The sequence below is a fragment of the Nannospalax galili genome, unplaced genomic scaffold, assembly GCF_000622305.1.
Source record: "Nannospalax galili isolate Female #2095 unplaced genomic scaffold, S.galili_v1.0 scaffold1639, whole genome shotgun sequence".
Classification (NCBI taxonomy): domain Eukaryota; kingdom Metazoa; phylum Chordata; class Mammalia; order Rodentia; family Spalacidae; genus Nannospalax; species Nannospalax galili.
Genome location: NW_008343206.1, coordinates 412,287 through 423,660, shown reverse-complemented (window position 1 = coordinate 423,660; position 11,374 = coordinate 412,287). Strand labels below are relative to the sequence as shown.

The 11,374-nt window shown below is 54.4% G+C and overlaps 1 protein-coding gene across 6 annotated transcripts in view; it reads right to left on the bottom strand.

The window, feature by feature from the left end:
• The window catches only part of Cdkn1c (cyclin dependent kinase inhibitor 1C), a 12,743-nt gene extending 1,429 nt beyond the window's left edge, over positions 1 to 11,314 (bottom strand). Inside the window, exons 1-4 of one of the 6 annotated variants that reach the window (XM_008839190.3) lie at positions 11,032 to 11,314; positions 10,027 to 10,904; positions 9,378 to 9,516; positions 8,597 to 9,291 (exon numbers count right to left, since the gene is read on the bottom strand). In XM_008839190.3, coding sequence (XP_008837412.1) covers positions 9,383 to 9,516; positions 10,027 to 10,894 — 1,002 coding nt within the window. In that variant the 5' untranslated portion in view covers positions 10,895 to 10,904; positions 11,032 to 11,314 and the 3' untranslated portion in view covers positions 8,597 to 9,291; positions 9,378 to 9,382. Of the gene's footprint in view, positions 1 to 8,596; positions 9,292 to 9,377; positions 9,517 to 10,026; positions 10,905 to 11,031 lie in introns of those variants that run through there. The other 5 variants (XM_017799665.2, XM_008839191.3, XM_008839192.3 and 2 more) reach the window with 5 other exon arrangements.
• Positions 11,315 to 11,374: the final 60 nt, after the last annotated feature.

Here is an 11,374-nt window from a genome sequence, read left to right as displayed (position 1 = left end):
AAAAAAAAAAAAAAAAAAGATAAAATAGATGTGTATGCAAAGCACAGCAGATAGTATGTATACTACAGGGGCACATTGTATGCATGCGCGTATGTATCCAGTAGGTGTGTATAACATTCACACAGCACAGGAAGAAAGGCAGGGAGGGCTGCTGATGAGCACCCTGGACAGCTGTCTCAGTAGCTCTGGGATGAGGCTCCTTATCAACCTGTGTCCACAGCTCTCTGGCTCCTACCTAGATCCACAGTTTCCTGATGTATCAAGCAGGAAGCCATCCCCAGCATTTGGCCATTCAAACACAAGAAGAAATTTTTCTTTTTCTTTTTCTTTTTTGAGTCAGGCTGTCATGTAGCCAAGGCTGGCCTTGAACTTGTTATGTAGCCAAGGATGGCCTACAACTTTTGATCCTTATGCCACCACCTCCTGAGTATTAGGATGACAGAAATGTACTGGGACAGTCAGTTCATCCTGCACTGGAGATAGAACCCAGGGCCTTGTGCATTAGATATGCAGGCTCTCTACCCACCACATTCCCAGCCCCAAGAAGTTGTCTTTAGAAAAAAAATCACATTTTTAGCTTGTACTATGGGTAAATGGTTGGCACTCATTAAAGGTTTTTTACTGTTGATATTTTTTTAAGATTTATTTTTTAATTTTATTGTATGTATATGAGTGTTTGCCTGCATATGCACATGTGTACCACATGCATACAGTGCCTGTGGAGGCCAGAAGAAGGTGTCAGATCCCCTGGAACTGGAGTTACAGATGGCTGTGAGCTGCCATGTGAATGCTTGGAATCAAGCTAGCCAAAGCGGGGAGAGTTCTTACCCACTGAGCCAGCTCTCCAACCTCATTTATTATCTATGTTTAACCTATTACACAAATTCCACCTGTCTTAGAGGTTGTCTGTTTACTCATTACTTTTTCTAAGTTCTGCCTATTTTTTATAGTTTTTTTTTCCCCTTCTTCATGTCTATGTGAGTGGTGAGCCTGCATTTGCATGTTTACATGTGTGGACATGTGAATGCATGCAGACATCTATACATGCACATGGAGGCCTGAGGTTGACCTCCAGAGTCTTCCTCGGTGGCTCTCTACCTTGTTCATTGAGGCAGGGTCTCTCAGCTGAACCCAGAGCTCATCAATATAGCTAGTCTATCCATCCAGCTTGCTCCAAGGATCCCCTGTCTCCACCTCTTGAGGGCTGGAATGACAGGCAGCCCACCAGGCCCACCTAGCCTTCATGTGGGTTCTGGGGACCCAAACCCCTGTCTACACACATTCTGTTTTCAGGACACTTTAACCACTGAACCATTTCCACAGTCCCTAATTTGTGTCTTTGAAATTTTCATATACGATATGCTGTACGCACTCACACATCCATATATGTGAATTGCTAAGTACAGATAGTAAATGGGGTTGGAGTGGTTAAGAGCACTTGCTGGGCTTGCAGAGGACCTGGGTTTGGCCCCCAGAACCCACAAGGCAGCTAACAACTGACCTGAAACTCATCTGTAATTCTTGTTCGAGGGGATCCTCTCCCTCCTGCCAACTCCTGAAGAAGTTTTCAATAATGCTTTTTCTGTTTGTTATTGAGTATCTATGCTCATGGGCTTTGTTTTAAACCCAAGTAACAATTATCTTACAAGCCCTGAAGTCAACCCTACACCGGTCTTGATGGCTGCAGGCACTTCGATCCTCTTCCCACTGAGACGCTGAGCTGACTCGGCCTCCCCTGGATCTGGGGACGCTGCATTTTTTCCCTTCTTCATGTCTATGTGAGTGGTGAGCCTGCATTTGCATGTTTACATGTGTGGACATGTGAATGCATGCAGACATCTATACATGCACATGGATCTGGGGGCTGAGAGTCACAGGAGACAGGGCTGCCTCCATGCCACCTCTGGGGCCAGGTCTGCAGAGGCTTCTCGGCTTCTGCTGCAGCCCCCGGAACACTGGCACACAACCTCCAGCAGCCATATTGTGAGGAAGCACAGACACCCGAGAACCAGACCATGTGCCTGGGGGGGCTCTGCTGGCAGCTTGTTCCAAACGGCGGGGGTGAGCTGTGTTGGACACCGATCCCAACCCGTCACAATACCCTTATCACAATACCCTCGCTGCCACCCCATAAGGCAGAGCCACACTCCCCCACTTACCCTCCCCGGTTCTCAGCTCACCATCTCAGGCTTATGACAGCTGTTTTCAACCATAAAGCACCAAGGTAGTTTTTGATTTGGAAAAAGATCACCAGGACAAGTACCAGTTGTGGGAGGGAGGGTGCCAGCTGCCGTGCAGGGTCATGTGTGATGTTGCATGAGGCCACTGTAAGCACTGCGGGGGCTGGGCAGGGTGAGCACAGGGCCATCTGACCCTGAAGCCAGGCGGTCAGAGGAAGAAAGCAGCAGAGATCAAAGTGTTTCTTTCCGATACCCATAAGGATAAGCAAGGCCACTTCCGCTCCACACTCCAGGGCTGGTCCGAGGTTCACATCCTCAGCCCATCGGTATCTCTGTAAGTCCTGAAAGCCTCACAGTAGGGCTCAAAGAACACAGTTTGGAGAATAAAGTGGTGGGGTGTTCTTAAGAATGCCACACTGGGGCTGGAGAGATGGCTCAGCAGTCAAGAGCACTGGCTGCTCATGCAGAGAACCTGAGTTTGGTTCCCAGCACCCACATGGATGGGCAGCTCACAACTCCCTGTAACTCCAGCTCCAGGGGATCTGACACCCTCTGCTGGCCTCTTCCAGTGCTGCACTGTCATGCACAAACCCACACACAGACACAGGCACACACACACACACACACACACACACACACATACACATTTAAAAATAAATTTAAAAAAGAATGTCACAGCTAAGACTCTGAGACTCTGACCTTTTCCCAAATCAGGATAAATTTCTTAAGCAAAGAGAACATAAGTCGAATTACTGGACTTTTTAAATAGTTACTAGTGTGTGTCAATTATATGGAATAATCAGTTTCCTTTTTATGATATAAAATCTTCCTGTAGCCCCAGCTGACCTGGAACTTGCTGTATAGACCAGGCTGGACTTGAACTCACGGAGATCCACCTGCCTCTGCCTCCCAAGTGCTGGGATGAAAGGCAACGCCACCACGCCTGGACATGTATATGTTCTATCATATTCGCCCCACGACACTCTCTCATCCCCGCCCACCCCACTGGTCCTTGCCCTCCCCTTAACCAGTATTCCTTTATGCTTGCGTATGTTGTTTCTTTTTCTAGTGACCCAATGAATTTAAATAGGTTTATTTACAGGAGCATGGGCAGCCTACCAGGGGCCACACCACTGAAGACAATGCCTCCCTCTCCCCCAGCAACTGTTAACTCCCTGTAGATCTTCAGAGAGGGCTGGAACTCATGAGCCCCTGCCCTAGCAACCTGCACTCTTATTTAAGTGCTAGGGATAAAACCAGGTCCTCAAATACGCTGAGCAAGCACTCCACCACTGAGCCATGCCCCTAAGCACATACAAATTAAGAGGTGGGGGCAGGGAGAGGGAGGGAAAGAGGGAAGGAGGAAACATGCACATCCCACACTGCAACAGACGGCAACGAGGGAGGGCTTGGGGGTCCGTGCACTGCCAAGCCAAAGTGCTCACTCTGCAACCCCCTAAACATGACAGGCTTGGTTTGGCACTAGTAAAAAGGAGTCTCTGTACCATTTCCGGACATGTTATGTCCAAGTGTATAAGTCCATATTCTGTTACTATAACAAAATACCTGAGACTCAAAAACTTTATAAAATGAAGAGTTTGCTTAGCTCACAATTCTGGAAGTTTGTACACATGATGCCTGTACCTGCTCAGCACTCACTGGTGAGGGCCTCGTGGTAGATGGTACATGGGAGAGGAAGAGATCACACTGGAAGATGGGAATCCTTTCCAAGGACACACCCCTGTTTACTAAGGACTGCCCACTCTCCCCTACCTCCTAAGAGCCCCACCACCAGTTCACACCAGTGTTCAGGGAACCAAGCCTCTATCTCATGACCCCTTAAGGGAGACACTCAAGCTATGTACAAACCACAGAATTCTCTAGAATAGCAGAAAAAATGCCACCAGGCTGCTGCTGTATCTGTCAGCTTGGTTTATATAACTATGCTGCATAACAAACATGTCCTACATTCTCAGTAGCTGATAGTGAGCAGGAAGCATTTCCCACTTGCCACAATAGTGCCAGGCTGTTGGGGTGTGGCTGAGCTCCACTCTTCTGTTCTGAGAAGGAGAAACCCTTGTCTGAGATCTTGTGGGTCTTCAGCCTATGCTTAAGATGGCAGAACGGTGGTCTGGGTGAACTCCTTTCAGAAGCACTCTGCTGACCATCAAGAGTCCTGTGGGCAGGAGACAGACTCCTCCACGGTGTGGGACAGCAAATATTTGGACAATAACACAAGTGACCCTGCAGCCAGTTCCATGGAGAATTGACCTGAGACTTTTATCCCTGGCCAGGTCCAGCAAGCCGGTAAACCAAGCTAAAGCCACTACCGTCGGTGTTCATTTTTAGTTGTGCTCTGTCCTGGTCATGCCCGAGCTGGAAGGAGGTCCTGCAGGTCCTGTTTCTTCTTTTTTCTTATCTTTTGAAGTAGAGTCTCCATTTGTAACTCAGGCTGGCCTCGAACTCCATCACGAATGGCTAGGCTATTAGCCACCTGCCACCACTCACTGATTCTCAGCTTTGGCTTTCTAGGGGTACTGAAGGTTGAACCTGTGGAGTTTAGGGTTTGGCCTGGGTTTTCCTCGTTATTTTGTCTTAATGTTTTGTTTGTTTTTCTTTTGAGATGTGGTCCTACTCTATAGCCCAGGATGGCCTCAGACTAATGGCAATCCTCCTGCCTCAGCCTCCCAAGTGTGAGATTACAGGCAGGAACCATATCCTCGGTTTAGGGTTCTCTTGTTACTGTTATTTGGGGGTTTTATTGTTGTTTGTTCATTTGTTACTTGGGTCTGGGGGGGTCGTTTGGGGGACAGGTCCTCATGAAGCACAGGCTGGTCCTAGCCTCAAACTCACTATGTAACCAACAATGACTCCAGTTCCTGCCTCCATCTCCCGAGTACTGGTATTACAGGTGTGCCCCACCACACCCACTGTATGTGGTGCTCAGGATCAGACTTGGGACTCTGCGCGTGCTAGGCAAGCACTCTATCAACTGAGCTACGTCCCAAGCCCAGGTTTTTGTTTTCTTTCTTTTAAGCTTTTTATCACATTTAATTATTCTGTGCACATAGCACAACTTAGAGGACTCGATTCTCTCCTTCCACTGTGCAAGGCCCAGGGATGGAACTCAGACAGCCAGGCTCAGCAGCAAGTGCCTTTCCACGCTGAGCCCTCTCCATGGCCTGGATTCTGTTTTCTAATCCACTCGAATCGATGCTTGGTGTGGTCCACGGGGGAGAAGCACTAGAGACCGACCCTCGCTGCTCATGGGATCAGAAAGCTGCAGCCGCTGGGGAAGGCAGCGTGGCCGCGTCTCTCTTAACCAAATCCCCCACCCCACCCCACCCCCAGGAGCAGCAATCACTGTTTCAAATGAATTGAAAACCTACATCGACACAGATGTTCACAAAGGCTTCATTCATACTTGACCAACCTGAAGGTGGCCATGACACCCATCAGTGGGTGATGAGATAAACAATTGCAGATTGCTCGTCATCAGATTATTATTATGCGCTAAAAAGAGACGCTCAAGCCATAGAAAGGCACAGGGAGCACTGAGTACACATGGCCAAGTGGAACAAGCTAGTCTAAAAAGGCTGCACACCACCAAATACAGCTATAAGACATCCTAGAAAAGAACTGAAACCATGGAGACCACCAAGATCAGGGCTGCCCAGGTGGAGGGGGAGGGGAAGGGCAGGCAGAGCACAGAGGACATCTAGGTTTGTGACTCCAGGGACGTTAGACACTGGCCATGACACGTGTGTGGAAACCCAATCAGACAACTCGCTAAAAGTGGGCCTGAGTGTAAAACAATGACTTCATTTATTAACAATGTGTGGAAGACAAAAGCAGGCACGCGAAGCTGAGCTCTTCCCACCGGACGCCAGCAGGGCTGTGCACTGGCAAGCTCTGGCCCCAGTTCCTGACCAGTGTGGCGCTATGCAAGCGCTCGTGCCGCTCAAAGCCTCACTCTGCACATCTGTTAAATGGGTGCTCAAGCCTTGCTGAGGGCTATTAACAAGGGACATGTCCTGGGTACCCCAGGGCCCATCCATGAGTGGAAATCAGGGAGGAGAGTAGCCTGAATGACAATTTACATCCAAAAGTTGGAGCCTTGGCCCGTTTTCCTTCCCTAGACGCCTCCCTTGGTGCCGAGAACCTGCCCCTCACCCTTCACACTGAGCCTAGAATAGAAACCTCAGGCTCCCACCCACTCCATCAGCAAGCCAGACCAGGCTCCCACTAAATACATCCTGTGGCATTCCAACCTTTTAGCTCTCTATCCCAGGAACACCCCAGGCCTCAGGGCCTTGGCACAGCCAGTTCCCTCTGCCAGCCCATATGATCCTGAGCGGTCATCCGCTAGGGGCCCTGCCATGTCCCGTTTTAAGTAAAACCTGGTCGCTGCCCAACTGCCACCTTCATGTGTACTACAGATCACTGGGTTTGTTGTCACCTCCCACAGAGGTCTGGGGAGACGGGAACTCTGGCTTTATTCTTCCTGATTTCTGACATCTACATCCCCTGGAACACCTGCCCCCTGGCCTCATGCCTCTGTGGTCACAGCACCCTCCTGTCACCCCCGGTCCTCCTGCTGGCTTGCCTTTTCTATGCCAGCAGTGAGTCCTTTTGCTTCTGTCCCTCAGAGATTACCCACTGCCTTCCACAAAATCCAACCTGTACCCTGACAATCAGGCCCAGGTGGCCAGGGGAGGGGGAGGCCCAGCAGTCACACCCACATTCACCTTCAGTAATCTGTCCCCGGGGTCAAGGCCTACCAAGACCCCAGGCAGCCCTCAAGGCCTACTCTCTCTTGTGTCTTTTGACCATGCCACTAGCACGCGCACCTTTCCCTCATAGCCCAGGTCTGCCAAGGGGTCCCAGACCCCTGCATCTAGAGACCTACCCATCCGTGCCCAGGGTGACGGCTGCCTGACATCATGATGACAACACTTGGATGGTTTGTACGATGTCAAACATAGCATCTGCCTTTCATCCTGGGCACGGGACAGGACAGTGTCACCCACCGCCATCCTGTATGCAAGGGCAGCAGCCACAGGACACCAGAAATTTCCCAGTCCAAATGGAGAAACTGAGCCCCCCACAAGGACAAGAACAGCCTGGTTAGAGCCACAGGGACTCAGTCTCATGTGTGACACTGCTTCCCGGGGCTAGGCATCTTGGGGTGTCTGTTGAGGATGCCTGCAGAACCCGAGAGAGGATGGGGGCATTGGTCTCTGCGTCCTCACTCAATCCTCACTGCTTTTGAGAAAGCCACCCCAGGATGGGATGGACAGCAGCAGGGTAGTAGGTGGGCACAAAACTGTGAGAGTCATGGCTAGAGACAGCTTGCACACAAGGCCTCTCTGCAGTGTACAGACCTATGACAACATCCTACGTGACTTACTTGGGTCCCTGAGGCCCAGTGTTCTCCTAGCCCATAGTTCTGCTGCCCAGCAGCACCCAAGGCATCACTGCCCTGCGCTCCCCTCCCCGCCCCCAGGAGCACCCTCAAGCCCACAGGCAGCTCTCATTTTGGGGGGGTCTAACTCCCCATTCAACAACAGGCTGAGGGCTGCTGGAAGCAGTGGGACCTGGCCTCTCAGTGGAGTAGGGGCCCTTCTCAGGGTCTGGCCCAAGCAGGGCCTCTCCGGTAGTTGGGGGAAGGTGAAGTTAATTACACATCCACATAGATCTCTAAAATCTTGGTCTGGCCTTGCACAGCCTGTTAGGGTCCTTCCCTCTGGTCCCACAAGCACCTGCACAAACTCTGGGTCAATCTGTTTTATATATCATCTTGTTATAAGTTTATGGATCAGAAAGAAACCCTCCCTTTTTTACTAAAAGGGGGGCTCTCTGGAACCAGTGGGGGTGGGAATGTAGGAGGGTTAGCCCCTAAGTCTTCCATGGAAGCTGCATCAGGGCCCACCCCATCCACCCCACCCACTCAGAGGTGGTCCACCCTGTCTTGACCCCCTTCATCTTCTTTCATCACCCCCCTCCCCACCCTTGTACCGAGCTATATATAGTGCAGCCCACTCTTGGGGTACCCTGCCTTATGAAGCTAGGGACACTGGAGCCTTTGGGGTTCCACTTTGCTCAGTGCATGGAGAACTCTGGTTTCCTCATTACACCACAGGTGCATGTGTGTTTTGTGCATTGGTGTAAGCCTCTGTCAGGTCCCTACACCTCCATCAGGTGTAGGAAAAGTGAGGGTCTTGTTTCCTAAACCCCTGAGTGGCTGGTGAGCAAGCCACAAGGAAGCCCCTCATATCTTATCAGGAGCCAACACCGGGCCAAGTGGTGGCAAGTCTGGTGGGCTCCCCTTCTGCCCCTCCTCCCCACCATGCTGTATCCCCTCAGCTTTTAGAGTACAAAGGTTTGGTAAAGATACAGAGACTGAAGGTGCAGTATTTTTCTTTTGGGCCTCTTTATTTAGAACCTGGCGGACGAGGAGCCCTGGGCAAGTTGGTACTGTCGGTTCAGGAACCATTTCGACAATCTGGTCACCAAGTTTTAGATAGCGAAAGCAGCTAACGGGGGAGGAAACTGAGGAGCTAGGTGGGGATGCGTTTGACGGGCACGTTGGTGTATCGATCTTCTCTAAACTCTACCTATGAGTAAATTTACATTTATGGGTAATCTGAAGCTGGTGATTTCTAGTGCCTTTGGTATAATCAATAACCCAGCAATTGCGTGGCAGAGAGAGACCCACGCGTGGATAAATAGAAAATATTAAGTTAGCATAGGTTTTTTTAACTTTTTGTACAAATATACATGTTTTTTCCTTTTTTCTCATTTTTTTAACTACGTTTCTAGCTTCCTTTTTTGTTTTTTGCACTAAGCCAGCAGAGATCAAACATTTTACATAAATGACTTAAAGCTTTACACCTTGGGACCAGCGTACTCCTTGCACACGACTCTTTAGAGTGTTATTACTAATACATTGCACAGTTTTCAGATTTCAAACACAAAACCGTGGGCTGCTTTGAGCAGCCATCGCCGGTTGCTTCTACAAGAACGAAAGGTCCCCGCCGTGGCCCAGAGTTCTTCCATCGTCCGCCGCCCAGCTGCCCAGCAAGTTCTCTCGGGGCTGTTAGGCTCTAAACTGCAGGGAGAGGGACGCAGGTGAGCACGCGGCGGGCACCCCCCGGGGGCGGCCCCTTCGCGACCCCCGGGGGGCTCCCGACTCACCTAACTCATCTCAGACGCTTGCGCGGGGTCTGCTCCACCGCGCCCACCCCGGGAGCCACGTTAGGAGAGGGGCACCCCGCAGGGACGTCGTTGGACGCCTTGTTCTCCTGCGCAGATCTCTTGCGCTTGGCGAAGAAGTCTGCGGGCGACAGCGCACGCCGGTCAGGGCGGGACCGGCCCGGAGACCCCCGAGGGGGTCGGGGAACGCGCGGGGCGCGGGCCCGGGGTGGGGGCGCCGTCCCCGCCCGCGCCGAGGTCCGCGGCGGGTCAGTTTTGTTTACGTCGCCGCGCAATGTGCTGTGTAAGCATTTCCCCTCGTCCCGCGGCCAAGCCCCCCGGGGCCGCCGCCGCACTTAACCCCCTCCGCGCCGCACACACCGCGCCCAAGACGGACACCCGCAGCCGGAGCCGAGGACCGCAATTCGAGCGGGTCGCGGCCAGGCTCACCCTCCCACTGCGCGCTCGGGAGCCTCGGGGGTGCACCCCCACCGAGAGTAGAGGGGGTGCGGGCGCAAGCCGCCCAGAACGCCGCGGGCCCTTTAATGCCACGGGAGGAGGCGGAGACCGGGCGAGGCCCCCGAGGGCGAGGGAGAGCCCGGCCGGCCGGACAAAGCGAGGCCGGGCCGGGGCGGGGCCGTGCGGGGCTCACCGGAGATGAGAGGCCCCGACAACTTCTTGATCGCACCGTTCGCAGTGGCCGCAGCAGTGCCGGCCGCGGGACGTCCTGGGATCCCCGAGAGAGGCTGCTCGCCGTTCAGGTCCCGTCCGCGCTGCGCCTGGTTCGCGTCCTGCTCCTCGCCCTGCTCCGCGCCCGGCTCCGCGTCCTGCTCAGCGTCCTGCTCGTCGCCCGGCTCCGCGCCCTGCTCCGCGCCCTGCTCCGCGTCCTGCTCCTCGTCCCGCTCCTCGTCCTGCTCCGCGCCGTCCTCAGGCTCCACGTCCGGGTTCGCGTTCGGGGTCGGCTCCGGGGTCGGCTCCGAGGTCGCGTCCGAAGTCAGCTCGGGGATCGACTCCGAGGCTGCATCTGAGGCCGAGGCCGGGGCCGGAGCCGGGACCAGGGCCGGGAGCGGGGTGGGCGCAGCGACCACGGCCAGGGCCGGGGCGCTGGGTGGCTGCTCAGGCGCCTCCTCCAGGCCGTCGAGGGCCTCGCCGGCTGGCGGCCCTGGAGGCGGGATGACAGCCACAGCCACCGGGGGAGGCCGGGGCGCCAGCAGCAGGCGACAGCGCCCCACCTGCACCGTCTCGCGGTAGAAGGCGGGCACAGACTCGCTGTCCACCTCCATCCACTGCAGACGGCCGGGGCCGCGAAGAGGCACATCCTGCTGGAAGTTGAAGTCCCAGCGGTTCTGGTCCTCTGCGCTCAGCTCCGCCAGGCGCATCCTCAGCTCGCGGCCCAGCTCCTCGTGGTCCACAGGCCCGAAGAGGCTGCGGCAGGCGCTACTGCGCGCCATCACCGGGTAGGTGTCGTTGGACGCCAAGCGCTCCATCGCTGATCTGCTGCGGAGGTACACGTCGGACATGGCCGGGGGACTGCGCAAACCCGGAGGAGAAGGGAGCGGGAGAAGGAGGAAGAGGGGAGAGGAGGAGGGCGGAGGCTGGGCGCGGGCGAGACCCCGCACAGCCCGCGTCCGCCTCTGCCTAGGGACGCGGCGGCTACCTGGCTGTCTGGTGGTGGACGGCTCCCGCGTCTCGACCGCTTGTCCTGTCCAGCCTCGGCCGCGCCCCCTCGGAGCTTGCCTTTGCCTGTCCGCTCGCTCTCTCGGGCCTAGCCGGCACCCTTCGAGCACAGCGCACTCGGCCTGTGGAACGCCCAGCCCGCCTGCGCCCCCTTTATACGCGCCGGCCCCACCCCCGCGCGCGCGGGTCCCCTCGGCGATTAGCATAATGTAGTATTTTCAGTTTCGACAACACCGTGGCCATAGGCTGGCCCGCTCCGCCCCGCCCCCCGAGGCCCGGCCCCCGCGCCGCGCTCATTGGCCGCGCGCACACACCCCCGGGGC